General features: G+C 42.6%; 1 protein-coding gene across 2 annotated transcripts in view; it reads right to left on the minus strand.

The window, feature by feature from the left end:
• Nucleotides 1-22,468: 22,468 nt before the first annotated feature.
• SNAP25 (synaptosome associated protein 25) overlaps nucleotides 22,469-25,437 on the minus strand; it is a 90,228-nt gene continuing 87,259 nt past the window's right edge. For both annotated transcript variants that reach the window (XM_037811598.1, XM_037811599.1), the window contains exon 8: nucleotides 22,469-23,760. In XM_037811598.1, coding sequence (XP_037667526.1) covers nucleotides 23,692-23,760 — 69 coding nt within the window. In that variant the 3' untranslated portion in view covers nucleotides 22,469-23,691. The remainder of the gene's footprint in view (nucleotides 23,761-25,437) is intronic.

Here is a 25,437-nt window from a genome sequence, read left to right on the forward strand (position 1 = left end):
ATTGTGCCCAGGTTATCCTACTGCAAGATGAGCGAGAGGTGGGGCAGGGCTGAATTGCTCCATTTGTCCTAGGTAAGGACAGTCTACATCAGTTAACAGCCAACTGACTCCCAGACCAATCCTTTACCTTCCAAATCCGTTGTCAAATTCTGGCTTTACTTCCCATATGATTCTCAAATTTGCCCACTTTTCTGCACCTGCATGGGCACCACCATTGTCCAAACTCACACCATATTTCACCTGGATTTCTGTAATGGTCTCAGATGGTGTTCCTGCTTTCCCTCATGCTTGCCAGTAAGCCACCACCCTCTCAGCAGCCAGGGTGATCTGTTTTGTTTTTTTTTTTTTTTTTTCATTTTTATTGAGATTGTTCAGATACCATACAATTATCCAAAGATCCAAAGTGTACAATCACTTGCCCCTGGATACCCTCATACAACTGTGCATCCATCACACTTAATTTTTGTTCAATTTTTAGAAACTTTTCATTATTCCAGACAAGAAATAAAGTGAAAGATGAAAAAAGAAAAAAAGAAAAGGAAACTCTAATCCTCCCCTGTCCCTAACCAACCCCCCTCAATTGTTGACTCATAGGATTGATATAGTACATTTGTTACTGTTTATGAAAAAATGTTGAAATACTACTAACTGTAGTATATAGTTTGTAATAGGTATATAGTTCTTCCCTATATGCCCCTCTATTATTAACTTCTAATTGTATTGTCATACATTTGTTCTGGTTCATGAAGTGATTTCTAGTATTTGTACAGTTGATCATGGACATTGCCCACCATAGGATTCAGTTTTATACATTCCCATCTTTTGACCTCCAACTTTCCTTCTGGTGACGTATATGACTCTGAGCTTCCCCTTTCCACCTCATTCACACACCATTCGGTGCTGTTAGTTCTTCTCACATCTTGCTACCAACACCCCTGTTCATTTCCAGACATTTAAGTTCATCCTAATTGAACATTCTGCTCATACTAAGCAACCACTCCCCATTCTTAAGCCTCGTCCTATATCTTGGTACCTTATATTTCATGTCTATTAGTTTACATATTATAATCAATTCCTATCAGTGATAACCTGCAATACTTGTCCTAATGTGTCTGGCTTATTTCACTCAGTATATTGCCCTCGAGGTTTTGTCATCAACCCATTTTTTTTTAATATGGTTTTGTTCACTCACCATACATTCCATCCCAAGCAAATAATCAATGGTTCTCTGCATGGTCATACATTTATGTGTTCACCACCTTCACCACTATCTATATAAGAGCATCTACATTTCTTCCACAGGCAGGAGGGAGAGTCAAAGAAGGTAGAGAGGCAAAAGAAAGAGGAAAAAAAATGACAGCTAGGAAGTAGCAAAAGGAGAAATAACCTTAAATCAAAGTAGAATAAGGAATCAGACAATACCACCAATGTCAAGTGTCTAACATGCCTCCCCTATCCCCCTCTCTTATCTGCATTCACCTTGGTATATCACCTTTGTTACGTTAAAGGGAGCATAATACAATGATTCTATTAGTTACAGTCTCTAGTTTATGCTGATTGCATCCCTCCCTCAATGCCTCCCCATTTTTGACACCTTGCAAGGTTGACATTTGCTTGTTCTCCCTCGTAAAAGAACATATTTGTACATTTTACCACAATTGTTGAATACTCTAGATGCCACCAAGTCACACAGTCCCAGTCTTTATCTTTCCTCCTTTCTTGTGGTGTCTCACATGCTCCCCACCTTCCTCTCTCAACCGTATTCATAGTTACCTTTGTTCAGTGTACTTACATTGTTGTGCTACCGTCTCCCAAAATTGTGTTCCAAACCACACACTCCTGTCTTCTATCACCCTGTAGTGCTCCCTTTAGCATTTCCTGTAGGGCAGGTGTCTTGTTCACAAAGTCTCTCATTGTCTGTTTGTCATAAAATATTTTGAGCTCTCCCTCATATTTGAAGGACAGCTTTGCTGGATATAGGATTCTTGGTTGGCGGTTTTTCTCTTTCAGTATCTTAAATATATCACACCATTTCCTTCTTGCCTCCATGGTTTCTGCTGAGAGATCCGCACATAGTCTTATTAAGCTTCCTTTGTATGTAATGGATTGCTTTTCTCTTGCTGCTTTCAGGATTCTCTCTTTGTCTTTGACATTTGATAATCTGATTATTAAGTGTCTTGGCATAGGCCTATTTATATCTCTTCTGTTTGGAGTACGGTGCGCTTCTTGGATCTGTAATTTTATGTCTTTCATAAAAGATGGGAAATTTTCATTAATTATTTCCTCTATTATTGCTTCTGCCCCCTTTCCCTTCTCTTCTCCTTCTGGGACACCAATGATACGTACATTATTGTACTTTGTTTCATCCTTGAGTTCCCGGAGACGTTGCTCATATTTTTTCATTCTTTTCTCCATCTGCTGCTTTGCGTGTAGGCTTTCAGGTGTTTTGTTCTCCAGTTCCTGAGTGTTTTCTTCTGCCTCTTGAGATCTGCTGTTGTATGTTTCCATTGTGTCTTTCATCTCTTGTGTTGTGCCTTTCATTTCCATAGATTCTACTAGTTGTTTTTTTGAACTTTTGATTTATGCCGTATATATGCCCAGTGTTTCCTTTACAGCCTCTATCTCTTTTGCAATATCTTCTCTAAACTTTTTGAATTGATTTAGCATTAGTTGTTTAAATTCCTGTATCTCAGCTGAAGTGTACGTTTGTTCCTTTGACTGGGCCATAACTCTGTTTTTCTTAGTGTAGGTTGTAATTTTCTGTTGTCTAGGCATGGTTTCCTTGGTTATCCAAATCAGGTTTTCCCAGACCAGAACAGACTCAGGTCCCAGAGGGAAGAAATATTCAGTATCTGGTTTCCCTGCGGGTGTGTCTTAGAAAATTGCTCCACCCTTTGATGCCTCGGGTCACTGTGCTTTTCTGCCCAGCAGGTGATGCCTGTTAGCCTATAATTCTTGACTGGTGTGAGGAGGTATGGCCCTGTTCCCCCAGGCTCTGGGGTCTGGTTCTGAATGGAAAGGGCCCCACCCCTTTCCTCCTAGAGAAGACAGACCCCCCAGGTGGAGGTCATTAGCATTTCAATGGTCTCGCTGTCTGCTTGTGGTGTCTCCACCCTTCCCAGAGTCACAGCCCTGGAAACTGAATATGACTGGGGCTTTCTCCACTGAGCCGAAAAAGAAACAGATAGTCCCCTTCAGACCCAGTCCAAGGCGATCCTTCGGGTCTCCAAGGTCAGTCATCATCCAAAGCCTCTGTCTATTTTTTGGGGATGCGTACCTGTAGTGAGCAGTTCACACTCGCTACTTAAAACCCCAGTTGGAGCTCAGCTGAGCTATATTCGCTTGCTGGGAGAGAGCTTCTCTCTGGCACCACGAGGCTTTGCAGCTTGGGCTATGGGGGAGGGGGTCTCACGACTTGGATCCGCAGGTTTTACTTACAGATTTTATGCTGTGTTCTCAGGCATTCCTCCCAATTCAGGTTGGTGTATGATGAGTGGACAGTCTCGTTTGTCCCCCCGCAGTTATTCTGGATTATTTACTAGTTGTTTCTGGTATTTTGTAGTTGTTCCAGGGGGACTACTTAGCTTCCACTCCTCTCTATGCCGCCATCTTGCCCCTATCCAGGGTGATCTTTTAAAGACATAAATCGGACTGAGGCTGGACAAAAGTTTTCTGCCTCATGCACTCAAATGAACAATTCCTGAGACAATGGGGCTACAAGAGAGAAAGAATTTATTGCTAGGTGCAAATCAGGAGATCAGATGGCCTAACAGCCTAAAAATCTGTCTGCCAAGTCTAAGGAGTTCAGGCAAACAAGGGGAGATGGAGTTCTCACCATTTTAATAGCAAGTATAAGCAGAAAGGAGGGGAGATGGGGCTATTGCCATCTCGATAGCAAGTATAGGGAGAAACAATTCACAAATGTAAAGGACAGGAACTGTGGTGAAACCAAGTCAGTAGTTAGTTCTGAGCTGATTCAAGTTCTTCCATTAGTGTTAGAGGGAGTTGCCCTTGTGATTACAAGTTTCTAAAGTTGAAAAAAAAAAAGGACAAAGGGAGTACAAGTGAGAGTCAGTCACCAGGTTTTTACAATCACAAGGTCACAAGATGAAAGCTATACAATCATCATCAGAGATCAGCTGGATTACAGTTCAGAAGTTCCAGGTATTTCCCTCTGTCTACTCTAATATACCAGAAAGTAATAAAAGGAATATTTATGTAATGATTCAGTAATCATAATCATCCCCTAAATCCTAACTCCATGGTTACAAGACCATGTTAGGTTAGTCCCCTGGATAAACCCTTTGATGTGTTTTCCTGGCTCTTAAAATAAAATCCAGGTAGCATTATAGTTCTCAAGGCTTGCATGTGGAGCTCCCTCACCTGAACTCATATCACTCCCCCTTCTTCTTACTAGACTCTTTTCCTCATATGACCAGTCCCCTTCCCATCTCAGAGCCATTGCCTGTGCCATGGCCTCTGCCTGCTATGCCCCTTCCCCAGCACAGTGGATCACTGTCTCCTTGTCTTCCTTCTGTCTCCACTTAAACATCACCTCCTTGTGGAGACGTCCTTTGACCTCAATTAATAGATCCCTCCCCAGTTGCAATCATACCATCTTGTTTATTTCTTCTATAACATATAATCACAATTTGTAATTATCCTGTTTCCTTATTAATTTACTTCTTTGTAGGTTACCTTCATAATCAGAATATAAGCTCCTCCTTGAAAAAGTCTTGATTTTATTTTTACTGATATTTCCAGAAACTAGTCCAGAGCTTAGCACATAGTCAGTGCTCTGTGTATGTGTGTGTGTGCAGTTAAAACTAGAGGACTCATTGCATATATATATATAATATCATGTAATATGCATATATCATATTAATAAACACTAAGTACTCATGCATATCTGCTAATGCATCCTTCATTTTCAACCTCACATGCAAATGTAATGTGTATGTGCAACACACATACATGCAATATATGTAATATATGTGTAATAAAAAATCCTTTATTTTTAACCTGACACACACATACATACAATTTACTCTTTAGAATCTTGCATTGTTTAAAAATATAAATTGAACATCTTTTTATTTCACACTGTGGTAGTTTGAGGCTGTATATACCCCAGAAAAACATGTTCTTAAATCTAATCCATTCCTGTGGGCCTGAACCCATTGAAAGTAAGGTCCTTTTGAGGAAGGCTACTTCAGTTAAGGTGTGATCCACCTCAATCAGGATGGGTGTTAGTTGATCCTCTTACTGGAGTCATTTATAAAAGCAATGACTACAGAGAGAGAGCAGAGAAAGCCATGGGAGCAAGAAGATGAGCTCAATGAAACCCAGAAGAGAAGGCAGGGACCAGTAGAAGCTGCCACGTGCCTTGCCATGTGGCAAAGGAGTCAAGCATCGCCGGTAGCCGGTCTTTGGGAAGAGAGCATCATTTTGATGATGCCTTGTTTTGGACATTTTCTTGGACTCTAACCATAAGCAAATAAATTCCCATTGTTCAAGCTGAACCATACCATGGCATTTGCTTTGAACAGCCTAGGAAACAGAAACACACACCCACATACAAACCTACTTTATTCTTAAGGTTGTATAGCATTCCTTTGTATGGCTATACCATAGTGTATTTAGCCAGTGTGAGTTGGAATTATGATTGTTCCCATTTTGCTATTGCTGATTTTCCCACAAATACTGAGGACTGCCAATTTGGTGGGCCGAGCCCTCGATCTGGAGGCTTTCCCTTGTGAGGCTTGTTGCTGCAAAGGAGAGGCTAAGCCCACTTATAATTGTGCCTAGGAGTCCCCCCCAGAGAGCCTCTTTGTTGCTCGGATGTGGCGCTCTCTCTCTCTAAGCCCACTCGGCAGGTGAACTCACTGCCCTCCCGCCTATGTGAGACGTGACTCCCAGGGGTGTCAATCTCCCTGGCAATGCAGGAAATGACTCCTGGAGATGAGCCTCAACTCAGCTCTGTGGGACTGAGAGGATCTTCTTGACCAAAAGGGGGAAGAGAAATGAAGCAAAGTAGCTGGAGTTGAGAGATCACTCTGGAGGGTATTCTTATGCGCTATAGAGATATCACTTTTTAGTTTTTTGTGTGTTGGAATGGCTAGAAGGAAATACCTGAAACTGTCAGACTACAACCCAGTAAACTTGATTCTTGAAGACGATTGTATAACTATGTAGCTTGCACAGTGTGACTGTGTGACTGTGAAAACCTTGTGGTTTGCACTCCCTTTATCCAGTGAATGGAGAAATGAGTGGAAAAATGGGGACAAAAATTAGATGAAGAATAAGGAGGGATGGAGGGGATAGAAAGATTTAGGTGTTCTTTTTTGCTTTTATTTTTATTTTGGAGTAAGGAAAAGTTTAAAAATTGATCTTGATGATGAACTCACAACTGTATGATGGTGCTGTAAATAATTGTACACTGTGGATGACTGTAGGGTGTGTGAACATATCTCAATTAAACTGTATTAAAAAAGTAAATAAACAATGGGGGGAGGCGGGGGATGGTATGCTTTGTATGTTCTTTTTTATTTTATTTTTTGGATAATGAAAATGTTCAAAGTTTGATTGTGGTGTTGAAGGTCCAACTATATGACAATACTGTGAATAACTGTACGCTTTGAATGATTGTATGTTGTGTGATTATATCTCAGTAAAATTGCATTAAAAGATTGTTCCCATTTTACTGATGAGAAAACTGAGTCTAAGAAAGATTAAGTATTCACCCGAGTCAACCAATGTTGGAATTGGTGTCTGTGTCCCAGCAGCGGGGGCAGCTAAGTCCCAACCTAAGACTCTCATGACATTTACATGTTCAGAGGTATGTTTGTTGGTATATTTGGGCTCAGTTCCTGTTGTGTTGCTGTTGCACTTCTTTGTCTGTGGCTTACTGTTGAGATCCTCCTTCTGATCAATCTATCTCCCAAGTTGAAAGAGGTAATCTACGTCAGTGTCCGTAAAAATAACCTGGAGGCCTCGTTAAACCAGATTGGCCCCACTGACAGAGATTCTGATTTAGCAGATCCGCAGTGGGGCCTGAAATTCTGCATTTCTAACAAGTTCTCAGATGATGCCGATGCTACTGGTCTGTGGAGCGGCCTTTGAATATGTGAATGTATCATAAACTCTAACGCCCGCCCAAACTCAGGGGAATGTGAGTGCTACATCTTTACTGAGCTCCTACTTTACAGCAGCTAAGGTGATGGGCATCATGGGGGAAATCAAGGCAAGCACAACCTGGGGCCTCGCCCATACAGACTTGAGAATTTAGTTGGCGAAAATAAAACATATGTAACAAAAACATAAGTTTTCAGTGCAAGGATGAGTGACGTAAGTGTGAAAGAAATAGTCTTTAATTAGAAACCAGTTCTGGGGAAATAAACAGTCTTCATAGAGCAGATTATCTAATTTTTGACATTGACTTATTGAAAATCAATTTTGTTGATAAAACCTTCTTATCTCATTTTAGAGTGTGCAGAATTAGAGTTCTCCCAGGACTGACTGGCTACTGGTTTGAAAATCTACTTGCTGATCCAGTCTCTTAGCTAAGACTGTCCCAACAGTCACATCACCAGAAAGAGAGGCTATGTAAGGTCAGGCTCCCGAGAGCAGAGCCTGAGATGAGGATTCTTATGTCAGTGATTTATTTAGGGAGTACTCCCAGAAGAAATCTGGAATGGAGTGTGGGAAACAGGTCCTGGCTAAGGAAGGAGCTGAACAAGGATGAGGTCTCAGTTGTAGCCTCTCCCTGAAGCATGAACAGTGTCAAGAGTTGCCCCACCTTGGGGCAAGGAGACTGGGCTTTGGTACCCTACACCATTCAGTCATTGACAATGGATTGCCCTGGGGCGGGGCAACAAAACCTCCCAGGTGAGGCCGCTCCCACTGGCCCTGGAATTTTCATGAGAACATTTCCTGGCAAAGGGCCTCTCTGCTTCCGTTCCCCAGGCACCTACCTGATTTTCCTCCATTTCCACCCTGATTCCCACAAACTTTGTTAAAACTTGCATCTCTTGTTTCTCTTTTGCTTATTAGGCATCTATTACACATGTATTTTGATCACGAGGTATTTGTGAGTTCCTTCCAGGGTCTTAATCTCTCTGTTTCAAAGCCCACAGTGATGTCCTTTGATGACAGTCTGACCTGATGGACACAGGAAGAGCCCTTTTTAGCCTTCTCCTACCCCACCCCACACTGCAGCCATGGGAATCTACCAGCAATGGAAGTCTGACCACATCCCTGTCACTTAAAATCTTCCAGGGTGCCCTATTGCCCTCAGAGTAAAATCCACATTCCCTGTCCTGGTCTGTAAAATACCTTCATGCTCTGATATCTGCCTACCTCATCTCTCACCCTCCTTAAGATCAACGAATGCAGGAAGGTCCACTCACCAGATCATTTGCAGGTCCGGTCTTAGGTTGTTGTGGTGGACTGAATGATGCTCCCCAAAGAGAATCAGGTCCTAATTCCTGGAACCTGTCAATGATACCTTTTAAAGGAAAAGATTCGTTGCAGATGTGAGCAAGTTAAGGCTCTTGAGATGGGAAGATTATCCTGCATGATCCTGGTGGATCCTAAATGCAGTCACAAGCATCCTTATAAGAGAGAAGTAGGGGTGGGTTTGACACACACAGAGGAGAAAGTGATGGGAGGCAGAGCTTGAAATGATGTGCTCACAAGTCAAGGAATGGTGGCAGACGCCACAAGCTGGAAGAGGTAAGGAACGAGGGAGCATGGCCCTGAGGATGCCTTGATTTTGGCTCAGTGAAACTGATTTCATACCATTGGCCTCCAGGACACTGAGAGAATAAATTTCTGTTATTAATTAACAGGAATTTAATACAGGAAATCAACACAGTTGTGGTATTACCTCTTCCTGGAATTATCTGGTCACCCCCTCTGCCTCTTAACATGGAACACATACTTTCTATCTTTTCAGCTCCCATGCTGCCTCCTCCAGGGAGCCTCCTGGATCTCCTCTCCTACCACCTCCAGGATCCAGCCTGGGTAGACAACCTCCCACCCCCTTTCTCTCTCCCATATGTCCTTGAACAAACCTCTGTCATTGCTCTGGTTCTATTCTTTGGTATGTGATTGCTCCTGGGTCAATCTTGTTCAGTTGTAAGTTCCCAAGTGTCTTGTTCATTTTTGTATTCTCTGGGCTTGGCACAGTCCTGGGCACAAAGTGGCTTCTCAGCGAATCTTTGCTTCTTGCCATGAAGGGGAGGTCACTGTTGCCATTCAGTGGCTAAAGCAGAGGTTCGAGGGCCAGCAATGGCCAAAAACAGCTTTGCATGTGCAGGTGGCAGCTCCCCTGGCTGGCCTAGCCATGGGCAGGCTTTCTCCCTGTGAACCTGTTGTCAAGCTCTCCAAGGAGCCCTGCTCTCAAGAATTGGAAACCTGAGGTCTGGAGCAGTCCCTTTGGCATGTTTGCAGAGCTGCGTTTATTTTCTGCTCAGTTCTTTTTATATTCTTTTCCTCTCTCTGCTCTCCTTCTCCTGCCTCCCAAACAGCAGTGACTCACGACCTCTAATACTGTTCCCCTTTTTTTCATTATTTTTAGGAGCCACATGATGTCCCTCATTATCACTTTTGGGCTAGACCGTTAGTGGGCCAGCAGCGTTCTCCTTCTCTGGGCTGAGCTGGGAAGGCAAAGCAAGTGACATTCCAATAAACTGGGGTGAGGATAGTGTTCTAGTAATCTGGTTTCTCTGCAGAGGTAGCAGTTGAACCTGGAATTTGAAAATTAAGGGTCGGGCTTCAGTCAAACCCCAGAGTATTTTCAATTCTTCCTCTACAAATTAGCCTTCCAACCCAGACTTCCTGGCCAACATTTGTGCTCCAATTCAGTATTCTTTCCTAAGACCTAACAGCTTTCTATTAGCCTGAAAGGAAGATCATTATTTTGTTTTCTGTTTTTTTTTAAATAATTAACTTTATTTTTAGAGCAGTTTTCCATTCACAGAATAATTACACAGAAAAGTACAGAGTTCTAATATTCCCGCCCCACCTCTATGGTTTCCCCTATTAATAGCATCTTGCATTAGAGTGGTACATTTCTTACAATTGATGAACCAATATTGACATATTATCAGTAACTTAGAGGCCATGGATTAGTGTTGGTGAGAAAGAGAGACATCGATTACTGCCTCCAGGGGTAGGGTCTCACCATGTGGAGAGCGGCAACAGTGTAACAATGCCCGCCTGCCATCAGGAGCTCAGCCCTAGGGGAGTCCCCCTACCTTCCCTACCTCCCCTACCCCCCCCCCCCCATGGTTTGCAGGTGTCAGAGTTGCCAACAGAAGCACCAGTCACTTGTCACTAGATGGAACGTTTTACTCACAGGGAGAAGAGACAGAGGAAAGTCAGCCTCATAGTGGAGTCAGTTCTCCATGGGTGTGTGTGTGTGCATGCATGCGTACTGCAGTGGGGGATCCTGATCCCTTCCCACCAGGGACAGATATACCACCCACCGAGGTGCAAGCTGGAAGCTGGATGCTGTAAAACATGCCCATCGGTGTCAGATGGTCTCCTGTGACTATTTATCTATGCTCTGGACAATAGGGGAAGGAATATTCTAGCAGCCCCCTTATCTACTAGGGATTGCTTTTTATCTCACCAGGCCAACATACCCGGTTGTATTTTTGGGTACCAGGAAAAGGCTGGCAGGCTGTGCTAGGACTGTCCCCTACCATATTTACATTAGGGTTCATTCTTTGTGTATACAGCTGTATGGATTTTGACTTTTTTAAAACACTAAGTAGAGAGATTCCAAGAGGGATATATGTATATGCACCCATATGCATACATAGACACATATACACATAAAATATTTTCTACTCTTTATGCTATTTAGAAGCCACTGTGATGTTCAAATTATGGAACCTGGGTTTTGGGGAGGATTTAGTCATTTATTTACAAAGTGGCTGAATCCCAGGAGGATGAGAGATACGGGGAGCAGAGCCACCCCAGCTAAGTTATCCCAGCCAAGCCCAGCCTAGACAGAACCCCAGGTGACCTATAGATGCATGGACGAGCCTGGGGGAGACCAGAACAACAACTCAGCTGAGTGCAATCAAGATCTGCTGAGCCCTGCAGAAGCGTGAGACATTCATATTTATTGTTGTCTGTCACTGAGTTTGTGTGATTGTTTGTTATGCAGCAACAGTAACTGATACAAGTTTACAACATCATGAAAGAGACAAATATGAAGGCAAATTTTACCAAGCAATGCGAAAAAGACCACATTTGAAGAATGTATAGGGTGCACTGAGAAGAGAGAGAAGAGAGTGCTGAAATCTGCCTTGGTGTGGTCAGGGGAGTTGAAGACTTGGTGGTGCCTGAATGAGGTCCTAAGGATGAGTAGGTGCTTGCTAGGGTGGGGTGGGAGGCCGAGGTGGGGGAGAGCACATCCTTTTCAGACAACTGCAAACAACTTAGTAAGCTAGGGGGCAATAGTAGCAATGGGTCCTAATTCTTGACAGCCACTGGATCATTAATAGCTTCATATGTCCTGGCAAAGAATTTAGACATTTTCTTGAAGGTTGTCATTGAAGGATTTTAAGAAGAGGCATCAGATTGGTGGTTTACAAAGCTCACCATGGATGTGGTGTAGAGGATGGGGCAGCTACTAGGCAGGAACTGGGGAGGCCAGTCTTGAGTCTGTGCTCGTCTTGATATGGGCATGGGAAAGAAGGGGCAGAGGAGAGAGATTTTAGGAGGTGGTGTGGACAAGACTTGGAGACCAATTTAATGAGGGAGTGACACCTGGCTTCAGCCCCGAGGTGGAGGAGACTGGAAGGGGGTAGTGGTGAAAACTTCCATGTGGGTCACGATGAGTTTGAAGTCCCTGTGGGCAAGCTAGATGGAGGTGTTTAGGAGGAAGAAGTAATTTGGTTTGGGGCTTCAGGAGAGGACCCTGCAGTAGCCATCTTGTTTTAGGCATCATCCGCATGGAGGTTGTAGCTGAAGCTTACAGACAAAATTGGGTTTATATAGAATGAGAAGCAAACCCAATTTAGAAATTTAGGGAAACACCAAAACCCAGAAGGTGGACAGAGGAAAGAGAAACCTAACGGAGACTCAGAAGGAGCAGCCAGAGAGTAAGAGAGATCCAGGGGAAAGTGGTTCCACAAAAACCAAAGAGGGAGTATTGAAGTTAGAGGTTAATAGTATCAAATATCCCCAAGGCCAGAGTAGCTGAGACATTAAAGGATTTTTTTTTTTTTTGTACATAGGAATTAGAAAATTTCTTGGTGACCTAAGCAATGACTAAATGAGAAGTTAAGAGGGCAAGCAATAGTACAAGAGAGTAGATGAGAAAATTGAGGTTGAGGAAACAAGATGAAAAATGGTTGTCATTGGATAGTAGAACCATCCATGTGCCCTTGGCCTGACCTCTGGCTTCGCCCATTGCTTGAACTCACTTCATGCAGGTGGCATCTTGCCTCCAGTGAGTACCTTGGATTTTTGTTTCTGACCCAGGGCTCCAATGCCATGGGCACCAGTGAGCACTTGGTGAGCAATGGGGCATGCAAGCTTGGGGCTAACACCTCTGGGAACCACCCTCCACCCATGGGGATGAGAGCTGATGAATGAACACTCCTGCTTCCTGTCCTTCAGGCTACAGTTCTGAGAAGCACTCTATAAACTTCTCAGAGGGCCCACAGAATAGAGTCCCATTGCCCACAGTGGTGACCTAGACAACATGCTAGTGTTGGCTCTTCTTCCTTCCCAGGTCCCTCACTCCTGCTCCCTGGGATCATACCCCAAATTATCGACCTGAACCTAAGGCCATAAATTAGACTCTGCTTTAGGGGGACTCTAAACCGAGAAATAAATGTTTTAAACAAAGGAGATCAAAGTCGTTTACACAGATATCAATAGTCACTCACCCACTGCACCCTCTTCCCCAACTTTGGTGGCCATATTTGTGTCACATGACCTAAACGTCTTCAACCATAGATAATTGGACCAAGGGTGAGCATGTGACCGAGCTTAGTCAATCCAAACATAGGCTGGTCAGCCACCTATGCTGCGACCTGCTATGAAAATGAGGGAGAAGCTAATCGACCCCCTTATTTGGGAATTTGACCAGGTACTATCTAGAGAATGAGGCAGTTAGCAATGAGTGTGGAAGCTGAAAGACTGAGATGGATGGGGGTAGTGGAGAAAGCATGGTTGGTCATATGCAAGCCCAAAGTTATGAGGGAGTGAAAACAGTGAGCCAACAAAATAAAAAGGCAGATAGAAGTGGAGCTACCACACAGCCGTAAGCGAGAGGAAGAGAAAAGCCCTTTATTCTTCATGACTCCTTAACTGCAGTTCCAGTCACAGGACAAGCCCTCCTTTACCTGAGGTTCCCATAGGGAGACTGTTTCCAGCAGCCACAGAAGAGTTAGTGTGATCTGAGGGGGCACCCCGCCCCCTCGTCTGCCTCCCACAGCCCCCCGCTTACTCACTCTCGTGCTAAGACCCACGTGGCTCCACATTGCTGCGGTGTCCTCCACCTCCTGGGCTGTGAGTATATAGGTCCGCTATCGGGTGTCATATGTTCAGCCATCCCCAGAACCCTAGGGCAGTAATCACTCCCGTCACAACAGGGTGAAGAGGAGAAAGACAAAACAGAATGTTCTAGACACCACAACTCGTTCTTCCAAACAAATGCTCTGCCCTTTTCCACCCTCTTCTGGGTCCTGGCAGGTCAACTTGTGGGGTTCAGCACCTCATCACCCAACTCCTTTCCCTGGCTACTGGTTGGGTTTAGCAAATACGAGCCAGCTGCTAGGCAAGAGATGTGATGGTGGGAGGGAAGAAAGACCACGGCATTTATTCCCAGCTCCCTCTCTGCTCTATCCCTCCACCAAAGACCACTGCTCCTGCCAGGCAGTCCTCTCCACGTGGTATAACTGCCCTCTCTGGGTTCAGGGAACGGTTCCCGTGCCTCTTTGGGACTAGGAAGACTAGGGATGGGAGGTGACCCCCCCATCCCGCACTAGTGCTAGTCCCAGGGTACTGCACTCTCCGTCTTGGTTTCCCTGAACTTACCTACACCTTCGCAAATAGCCCCTGTCATTACATTCTTCTTACCATGACTCAGTCTCTATCAGAGACAGTACAACATAGGAGGGGAGGGACAGTTTTGAAAGTGGGGGGTCAGGAAATGGAAGGAACTCATGTCCGATAATTGCAGGCATTGCTCTACTGCAAGAGGCGCCATTTACATTGGGATGAAATTGAGCAACCGAGGCCCCTGCTACTGACTTCAATTTTTCTCTTATGCAGTAGAGAAGTGGAGAGGCTCCTTGTACCCATGGAGTTCCTGTGGAATCAACACAAGTGGCAACTGAGGTTGGGGATGATACATTTTGTTGTCATTTATATTATTGCTTCAAAACTCATTGAGGTGTATAACATTACATACAGGAAAGTGCACGCGTGTAATTTTACATAGCTCAGTGCATTTTCACAAACTGAGCACACCCATGTAACTGGCGCCCAAGTCAAGAAACGGGACATTACCAGCACCTCAAAATCTCCCCTTGTGCCTTGTTTTAATCACTAACCCTTCCTCCCTGCTTTTGAACTTTACATACCCAGAAGCATACAATATGTTCTCTTTTGCATTTGGCTTCTTTCACTGTACATTGTTTTAGTAAGATTTACACATGTTGCTGCAGCATGTGGTTGTAGTTTGCTCATTCTCATTGGGTAAGTACTTCACATATGAATAACCATAAATTATATCTCCATTCTATTGCTGATGGGAATTTGAGTAATTTCCAGTTTGGGGCTATCGTGAATATTTCTGCTGTGTATGTCTTTTGGTGAACAAAAGTACATACTTCTGTTGGGTTCTAGGAATTGCCAAGTCAATGTACATACATATTTAGATTTAGTAGATATTACTGAGTCATTTTCTAAAGTGGTTATACCAATTTATATTCCCACCTGCTGAGTATGAGGGTTGCAATGGGATTATATATTTTTGTGTGATTTTCATTAGTAGTCCTGAGAACCCAGGGCATAAGAATTATTCAGGCAAATGGTTGCATTGATTCAAGGCTTGGGGTTTGCACGATGGGTGTGGTCTGGGGTTGAAGGGCAGAATATTGAGTGGAGGGTGCCAGGCACTGGGCTCTTGGAGAGACTGGGAATCATACATCTTGTTGTCATTTTTATTATTGTTTAATAATAAACAGGTCAAGAAACGGGACGTTGCCAGCATCTCAAAAGCTCTCCTCGTGCCCTGTTTTAATCACTAACCCTCCCTTTCTGCTTTTGAACTTTACATACCCAGAAGCATACAGTATGTTCTCTGGGTGCCAGTTACATGGGTGTGTTCAGTTTGTGAAAATGCACTGAGCTATATAAAATTACATGTGTGCACTTTCCTGTATGTAATGTTATACCTTACAGAAAACCCGGGAGAAGGAACTGGAAGTCTAGATGAGTTTGAAGAGCAAGTGCAGAGATTAAGACCATAAGAACATCATGTGAAATATTTTGTTCAGAGGATAGCATTTATTAAATTTAAGATTTCTGAAGTTTGGCTCAGGGTTGGATGAGTTGAGACTCAGGCTGAGAGCAGTTCTGGGCTGTAGAAGTTATTATCAAGGTCACCTGAGGATGACTGTGAGACTAAAGATGGAGCTGGGGACCAAGGAACACAGGTGGGGTTATTTCAGGAAGGTGAGAGAAAAATAGCCTCCCTGGAAATGCAAATGGAAATTGAATCCATAACTAGTTAGTCCCTGCCTGTAATTGTTCAGGTTCTTATTTTATATATAAAAGTTCTTTTTGAGTATTTCCCTCTTGCTCTCTTTTAACTAGTTACGTCATTTTATCTTCCATTCTCTTTTGTGTTATCATTTCACCATAATTCCTCAACCTTATCCTCTTCAGGTGTCCCTTTTCCTTTTCTTCCTCCTTGTGCTAAACCTTCCAGCCCATTGCTTCTGGATCTCCAGGATTTAAAAACAATCACATTCCTATTACTATTCTTTTCTGCTAATCATCCAAAACCTTTGGTCCACCACCAATATTCAGAATTTTACTTTTCTCATCTCTTCTTCAGTTTGTGTTCTTTCAACTTCCCCTTTCTATTTGTCCTCCAAATTGTTCTAGAACAGTTGTTTTTAAAGGTTTCATTTCATTTTGTTTTAATGAAACGTTCTTTCACACAGTCTTAGCTGAGACCCTGAAATGAGGTAGGCAAACGTGGGGCTGTTCTCTAGGGTTGCTCTCTAGAGCGCCCCCTAGGGTTGAACAGTATGCAACCTGCACAACTGTATGCATCGTCCTGGTCTCTCCCTCATGTTCCCCCACATCAGATGCTTTGTAAACATCTGAATTCTCTTGGTCCTGTCGCTTATTCCAGTCATGGCTGTGGCAACCATTTTCATGCAGACTTCAACCAGCCTCATGCAGGTGCCAGCTGATGGGGCCTGCCTCAACCCTGCCTCTCACTTCTTGCTCTGAAACTTCTTTGATACTCTGGGACATCCTCAGAATCCCTTGACTGAGGAAATAAGCCTCGTGTACAACCCAGAGGTAGAGAGGAATTAATGTCTGGACTCGGGCAACCCTGGACGAAAGGGAAAAGGGAGCTGGTGGGTTAATGTTTCTCTCTTTCTTGCCCAGGGAAGATGGTCCCGATATTCATTGCATAAGACCTCTCAGCTATCCCATGGGATCCAAAGCCCAGGTGCCTGGGGTGTCGGCTAACTCTATCATGTGTTCTTGCCTTGGCTCTCTCCCTTCTTTATCAGTTTCTCATCCTATATTCCTGCTCCCTGGAATCACACTCCCAGATAAACTGCTTACACTTAAACCTTTGTCTCAGCATTTGTTTTCTGGGAACCAGCCCTCAATACCCTCTAACTTAGCCTCCTTGGAGATGGGGAAAGCACTTTCAAAACACTCCAGAGTCTCATCTTGGTTTGAAATGATGACTCAAGAATATAATTATGTTGCAATACATGGTAGGGCTATCTGGATTGAAAAGCTGCTAATTATCCTCAGATCTGAGCAGTGTATTTGAATATTAAGGGAGATAAATGAACCTTCAGAGGGCAGAAATTCAGATGGGCCATTGTCTTGATAAGTCAACAGGCACGGGGAAGAATGGGGATTTTTAGTGGGGATATAGGCAAGCTCTATCCCCTTTGGAGAATCCATTTGGCCCGGTTTGGAGTTTTGCCTCCGATAACAAATGAGAGTATGGATTTGGGCCTCTAGGGCTTTCTATTTCCACAGTCCCCGAACGTTTAAAAACACACACCATTTAGCACTTGCCTCATCTTTCCTTAACTGGCGGTTGTCATGGTTCCTTTAAAGAAGTAAGACAGTGCCTGGGAAACCAGCAGACACCTCCCACGCCCCCTCCTCCCCCGGATGCCCAGGATGCATCTCGTGTACACTGAAGCTGCCTCTGACACACATAATTTCTTTTTCATCTCCGAGTAATCAGTCTTTTTTATTCCCTTAGCAAAGAGAACACTGTATTTTTGTACAGAAAAGACTGGAAAGAAAGGAAAATAAAAGAAAGCTCCCACCACCTCCCTTCCCAAAAAAATATTTCAATGTAAATTCCCACAGATAACAGCAAATAAAAAGTGGGAGGGAAAAACCTCACCCAAGAAGTTCCCAGAATAAGGGTATTTATTTAGAGCTGGATTGAGGACCCAGTTCTTTTTCTACATGTAAAAATGTTTTACATTCTGGGTGTTTAGGGGTTAACGATGGGTGCCGAAACCTGCTTAGACTGAACAGGAGAGATTTGTTTAGTTATTTCAGGATTAAGGGCAGTCTTGTGGACAAGCTGCTACATCCTCCAACAGCCCCCAGCCCTCCAATCTTCCTGCTCATGGCTCTCAAATCCTCCCTTTGGTGGCTGGCTCACTGAGCCCTACAATTTTTCTTCTAACTATCACTAAAGGGAAAGAATATTAGCATGTGTCCACTCTAAGGCACACAGAGGGTGCACCCTAACCCTTTTTCCCCCCCCATAAGACTTGGAGGACATTCCATATGCTTCTTTGTGGTTGTGGTGGATTGATTGCAAAGATAACCCTAATTATTCACCCCTCTCTGTATCCACACACTTTGCAATATGACGTTGAAGGATTTCCCACCAAGAGGTAGGGGTGACTTCTCTGTTTCTCGACTCTGAACTGGCCTTGTCACTTGCTTTGGCCAATGGAATGTGGTAGAAGCGATGAGCCTTGGCTTCAAGAGACCTTGCACACTTCTGCTCTTTTTCTCGGACTCCTGACTGCTATGTGAACAAACCCTGGTTGGCCTGCTGGAGAATGAAAGACCACACAGAGGACAGGTGAGGAGCGTCAGCTGGAAGCTTTGTTTCCTTGCTGTCCCACAGTTGACTACAGTCACATGCAGGTTCCCCCCAGCCAAGACCAGAAATGCTTCCAGCTGAACCTAGCCCCAAATGCCAACCTGTAGAATTGCAAGCTAAACAAATATTTAATGTTTCAAGTCACCACATTTTGGGGGGCCGTTTGTTATGCAGTGACAACTAACTGTTACAGAGGTTCACAGCCTCCACCATATTCTTTGGATCCTTTGCCTTGTTTCCTTCCTTTTTTTAATGCATTGGTAATAGTAATAACAATAGGTAATATTAGGATAGACCTGCAGAGTGTACACACCTCCTATTGTGTACAACTTATTTGGCTTGCACAATAAAATCTAGGAAATATTCCCACTTTGGATGTGAGCAATGATGTGCATGTGGTATAGTCATTGGATCTCATCTTAGGTTTTATACCCTAAGGTTTTACTCTGCTCCCAGGCAGAGAACTGCAGGGTCCTTCACTGCAAGGAGCCTTCTGTGAGTTGAGGTGAGCACCAGGGATGACACAGCACCAGCAGCTTGAAAGGTCAAAGGCCAAACCTTTCTGATTTCCTTGTGGAAAGAAGTTTGTGAACTCAAGGCAGTAAACCTCTCCCCCCGAACTGAATGGTCATGAAGTTGTGATAATAAAAGAGGCTGAAAGAGTCAGGGATTGTGTAATGGTGGGTGGGGAGCAGCAGCTGGTAGAAACCTGCCTGGGACTGGTATTCTAGAACAGTTAGACACCTGGGATGCTTTGGCAACTCATGCAGGAAAGAGTTGTGGGCATGTAAGTTAAATGATTTGTTAATGGTATAGTTTCCTTCATTTCCTTGTTCCCAAAAGCTTCCTACATTCTAGGCCATGGATTTAAGTTTCCACAAACCAGATGGAGAACCTGGGGTACATGACTAATGAGCTTGCACATAAATCAATAAACTGATGACAGTACAAAGAACCTTAAATTGAGAATTCTTAAACCTTGGACCATGGAGTCAATACCTTCCACTCCCTAACAGAATTTGACTTGATGCTTACACGTTTGTTTTGCCCCCTGAACCTGCCTCCTTGCTCACTGGGACAAAGATTTTGCAAGTTTATTCTGGAAAATTCATGTAGCAAATACGTCAAACCAGTACTGAATGAGTTGTAGAGGAGGTAGTTCAGCGTTACTAAATGAAAAGATGTAGGTAGTTTGGGTATTTGTTTTATCACTTCCAGCCCCTGCTTCTCAAAAAGACTTCACTCCGAACAGATCACTTTAATTACTCTAAACCTTGAAGAATTTCCTGCTCAAACAACAGGTCTTCCCTGACTACTCTATTTTAAAACAATCCCCCATCTCCACTTCCATCCCCACCTCCTACGCTCCTTATTCCCTTATAGCTTTTACTTTTCTCTGTAAGATTTACAAGCTGCTATATTTTATATTTTATTTGCTTATCTATCCCTCCATTCCCCACCCTGCATGAGTGTAAGTTAAATTAATTCAGGGAATTTTCCCTGTGTTGTTGTTATTGCTGTTTTTCCTTCACTGCTGTATTTGCAATCCTCAGAACAGTGACTGGCATATATTAGTAGCTCAATATTCTTGGGTGAGTTAGTGAAAGAATGAATGATTGCATGAAAGGTGGGTTCACCAAGACCTTCTGCTAAGAAGTCCAGTATATTTGTCTTTGCTGCTTCTTGTGGGATGAGCTGTCTCCCGGAGTTTCCTGGCTGGCTGAATTGAGAGGCAAAATCCTGGAATGTATCTTCCAAGCCTTCGTACAGCTTTGGAGTCACACACATCTGGTTTGAATCACACTGATGTCACTTTTTAGCTGAGAGATCTTGTTCAAATAAACTATCAGCTTCAATTTCTTCCTTTGCAAAGGGGGGCTGATAATGCTAATTTGGGCAATTTGGGGGAATTTTAAAGAGGATTTAATGCACTTAATACAGGGCTTGGCACGTACGAGAGGGTCATGAAATATTCTTTTTCTTCCCTTCCTCTTACTTTCCTTGAAGGAACATCATCAGGGCAATCATCAATTTGCCAATGAACCAGTGACACCAAGATTGGGGGGAAGTTGGCCAAAGCAGATGCTGAAGGAGGATGCAGAAGGAGTGTAGGGGAACTAGAGATGGAGAGGCAGGCAAGAGGAAAGGACTCTGTTTCTAGGACACTCTCAGTCCTTTGTAAAAGGTCCTTTTGTCAGTGTTACGCATCAGAGAGAGAAACCTTTAGGCTTTACAATCATCCACCTTGTACTAATCATTACATTTTTTCATCCTTGGAGAACATATTTTCCTTTAGCCAAAATGAGCTTGCTGCAAAAGAATCAAGGCTGGACACACTCAATTATCAAAGAAAATACACCTCCGAGTGAATTGTGAGGGAACTTAAAGCAAAATCTCTGCATCTTACTTTTCATGCATACAATGTGGGGTTTTAATCACTCAATACGGAAACATACTCACCTACCTGGCTGAGAACAGATGGAGTTTGGAACAGAATTTTCTAACAAGGCCCATAGGCTGATCCCGTAGCAGCTTTAACATATGCAATATATTTATTCACTTTCTCTGTCTTTTAGCATCCTCCCTAATATGTTAATATAAAGGAAGAAATATGTTGCTACTATTGATTTTCCTTAGAATAACTTCCCTGAGGATCTGGGTACTTATAGGACATGTTCTGAAGGCTTAGTAAGAGCAGTTAAAGAAGTGCAAACATTTGCTGAGAATGATGAATTGGTCATTACTGTTTTTGCTTCTGAAGTGCTCTCACCCAACCTCTACAACTGCTTTCATGGATGAAATTATCTGGCAGACAACACCACAACCAGGATAAATTTTTCTGCATTGCTTTTATGGGATAGCACAGAGCGAGAGTGAGAGCAAGAGAGAGAAGAAGTAGTAGAGGTGGTGACGGTGATGGTGGTGATGGTTGTGGTCGCGGTGGAGGTGTTGGTGGCAGTAGTGAGAGTGGTGATGGTGGCTTGGTAACGGTGGTGGTGGTAGTGATTCTGACAATGATAAAGGTGGAGGCAGTGTAGATGCTAGCGAACACGGTGGAAAGGTGGTAGAGATGGTGGTAAAGTGAAGGAGGTGGTGGTGGAAGCAGTTGTGGTACAGGTGTGGTGGAGGTGATGGTGATGCAGATGGTAGTGGTGGTGCTGTGGAGGCAATGACAGTGGTAGAGTGGTGGTGGCAAGAGACTGCAAACGGATATCTGCTCAGAAACTTGCACGTAGATGCTCAGAGCAGTGTTATTCATACTAAGTATCTATCAACTGATGATTGGATAATCAAAATGTGGCATATCCATACAATGGAATATTATTCAACCACTACAAAGAATGAAATACTGATACCTTCTACAACATAGATGCACCTTGGAAACATTCTGCTAAGTGAAAGAAGCCAATCACCAAAGACCACATATTGTATGATTCCATTTATATGAAATATCTAGAAGAGACATATCTTGAGAGATAGAAAGTAAATTAATGTTTGCCGGGGGGCTAGGGATGAGGGATGGGAATAACTGCTAATGAGCATGGGGTTTCTTTTTGGGGTGATAAAAGTGTTCTAAAATTAGACTGCAGAACTCAGAATATACTAAAAACCATTGAACTATATACTTTAAATGGGTGAATTTTATGGTGTGTCAATAAAGCCATTTAAAAAAAGTGGGAGCAGTGGTGGTGGTAGTTGTAGATGGCTCAACTTTGTGGTAGGGATTTGGGGGAGACGAAGGAAGACAAAAGTTGACTGGACACCTGATATACCTGAATCTACACAGGGCCAGGTCTGGGTACCACAAAGTGCAACACAATTTGGATTTTTTCTGTATCTGCTGTAAAGCTACATTTATTCCCAAGCCAACAATGAATTCACGAACACGTATTTCTGAAATAGATTTTGGAAATCAAGTCAAGTTGTCAACTACCATTGGCATCATGAATAACAGGGACATCTTTGATTCGTCCACACATTGTCCTCAGCACCAGAACTGGCTTCTTTAGTAGCATCAGGATGGCGTTGCCTGGCTTCTTTTTCTTGTGTGAGTGCAGTATCAGACAGGGTCAATGAAAAAAATTAAAGCAGACATCTGGGGGTCTATAATTTTTAATAATTTACTAGCTACAAAATGTCAATCACTTCACAAATCGACAGAGGAGACAGGAGGAATTAGTATTACATGCTGTAATGATATTTATCTCACAGTTTATCTATATTCATCCATTTATATTATTTTTTAAAGATTTCTTTATCGGCTACTAAACATCTCAGTAATTTGGTGTGCATAGCTCTAGATTAAGCAACAGAGAATTGTACTGATAACAAACCACAGGGGAAATGGTGATTAATAAGAGTCAGCCTTATAAAATTTATATCTTCACACGGTTTCACAGCAAGATTGCTTTCTCTAAAACACAGCCTTCAAAAGCAGCAAACAAACCCTATATTACATCCATTTGACATAGTTTCAGCCAAATGTATATTTTGTTGGAAGTGATAAAATGGTGAGTATGTCAAATCCATCTTTTTTTAAAATTATTTTTTTTAAAAAAGGATGATTATGATTAATAAGTCTACAGATTGACAGAAAGAAAGTGACACTACTGCAGTTTTGCTGGTATAACTTAATCTTGACAGTGTCTCAATACTGAGCATGCGCTGTTGTTTCGTTGTTGCTGTTGTGCATGTTTGTGTGTTTTCTCATCAGTATTCTACTGTCATAGAAAGTTTTTGTTTAAATAGGAATCTAAAAATCTATTTAGTTTTCATGCATAAATGCATAAATCACATCACTTTTAGTGCAATGCCTGTTATGTAATTCCACATTGTCTAATCATGAAATCATAAAGACAGATGACAGCCATGAAGAACCAAGGACAGCAAATTTTAAGAATTTCAGAGCCTGACACCCAAAGAAAGAATCATGGTAGTAGCTCTGTGGAATGTCACAGTTTTACAAGAACAATACTGTGTACTGAAAGAATCAACAGCACACTGAGCATTCCTAAATTGTTGTCATTCAGCAAACGCCACTGAGGAAAAAAAAGGAAAAAATGAAACCAAAGACATCTTATGTAGGGAGTAAGAGCTACCAAATGACCGCTATATACAACCTTTGGAAAGAAAGAGACCCAGGAAGAACAAAAGACACATAGTAGTGTTGGGAAGCTGATGGACAACACAGGACAACGTTCACGACGGGAGTGGACTGATGTGTGTATGTGTGCAGACCTACTAGGTAATACCATGAGAAAAGCCTGACGGTGCTATCCTGCCTGACAGCATTCAGAAGAGAACATGGGTGGGTCCATTTAACCACTTCCCAGCATCTTTGTTGCACGTTGGTTGGCCTCATCAATTCTGGTTTTGTTGGAATCAGCCTGGAAAAGAGAACAAAAGTCAGATTACCTCTTAAAATACTATTCTTCCTTCTGGGTCCAGCTCAAATGCCACTTGGTGGAACCATCTTGGAACTTCTCCAGTCGCAATGGACCATCCCTTTTTTTGTGTTCCCCAAACCAATGCTCATAGCTCTACTTGGATGTGACTATAGAAGCTTGGTCTCAGGTCTCATGGCTCTCCTCCAGAGAGCATTCTTTTGAGGGCAAGGCTAATCATTTATCTTTCCATCCCTGGAATGACAACAGTGACTTCCGTGGTAGGTATTCAAAGCTGCTGTGTTGAATCAAATTACCATCACTTGTGAAATTGGCTTCAAATTGGGCTAACCTATTAGCAGTGTCACTTGGAGCAAATTACTTAACATTTTGCATCCTCAGTTTTCTTGTCTGTAATCTGGGGATAATAAAAACTAATGCAAATGAGCATCAACACCTAATGTGTTCTACTTATTCAATCTGGACAATGTCAAAATCCACAACATCAATTATCAAGTGTATAGGACCGTTTTCTAAGTTAGGAAACCAGGCAGAAAGATTTTATGCAATTTGTCTAAAGTTATTGAACCAGTAAGTGGGGAAGTCGGGGTCAGAACGCAAGCAGCCTGCAGTCAGAATTCACATTGTTAATCACTGTGTTAACCACTATACCACTTAGATTTGCTATAAGAGTTAAATGAGTTTACAAAAATAATATGCTTAGAATAATGTTTTTGTTAGCTTGCAATTACTGTTACTGAGTGAAAACTTAGCTTTGCTTCCAGGATACTTAAGAGATTTTAAGCCCGTTTTCTGAAAACTCAGTTCTATGGTTTTGATAACTGACTTGGTCTTCATGGTCACATTTACCATAATTTTGTGATTTTCTCATTTAGCCTCCTGGTGGATTTCCTTGCTACTTGGGGCACCTTTTGCTTTCTGTGTACCACAAAACCTGGGACTGCTATCAGGTTATACCTTTAAACCCCAGAAAAGTACTTATTCCCCACCCACTGACAAAGACATGAGTCAGCAAGAGGAAGACAAATGTTCAGTTAAGGCTGCTGTTTTTGCTGTATCATGATTAGAATGTTGTCTCTCTCCAGCTTGGGAAGTGGAGGAGGAAGCTGAGAGGCAGTTAGGGAAAGTGAAATATTTTTCAAACAACCAGTATTTATTCAATGATGGCTGACTTGGTACCAGTTACCACGCTTAGTGCTTTCTTATCTCTCTGAGTTGGGTCTTCTTTATTCAGTTTGAATTGTAAATTTCTAGGACACCAGAGTTATTCATATTCAAATAGAAATCTGCAAAGTTAAAATAGAAATATTTCCAAATTATTCATAACTCTGACTTACTGATAATGTTTCTCCACATCAGTTTGGATAACTGAGAATTGGCTTCCAAATTAATATTTATTTCATAAGACAGAGCACTAATTGTCTTTGAGTATTTTGATCTACAGACTCATATTTTTTACTTCATTTGGAAAATGGGTAATCTCTTCAATTTTCCTTGACTCTTAAACCCTTCCTTACCTGCTATAAATCCTACCAGAAATAATGAAGCTTTGGTGCAAAGGAAAATTACAAGCTCAGACCAATATGAAATGTTCCTGCAGATGGAAATTTGCTGAATATTATTCCAGACTGAATGCTGAGAAAAGCTCAAATGAGAAAA

This window comes from Choloepus didactylus, chromosome 19, assembly GCF_015220235.1.
Source record: "Choloepus didactylus isolate mChoDid1 chromosome 19, mChoDid1.pri, whole genome shotgun sequence".
NCBI classification, from domain to species: domain Eukaryota; kingdom Metazoa; phylum Chordata; class Mammalia; order Pilosa; family Megalonychidae; genus Choloepus; species Choloepus didactylus.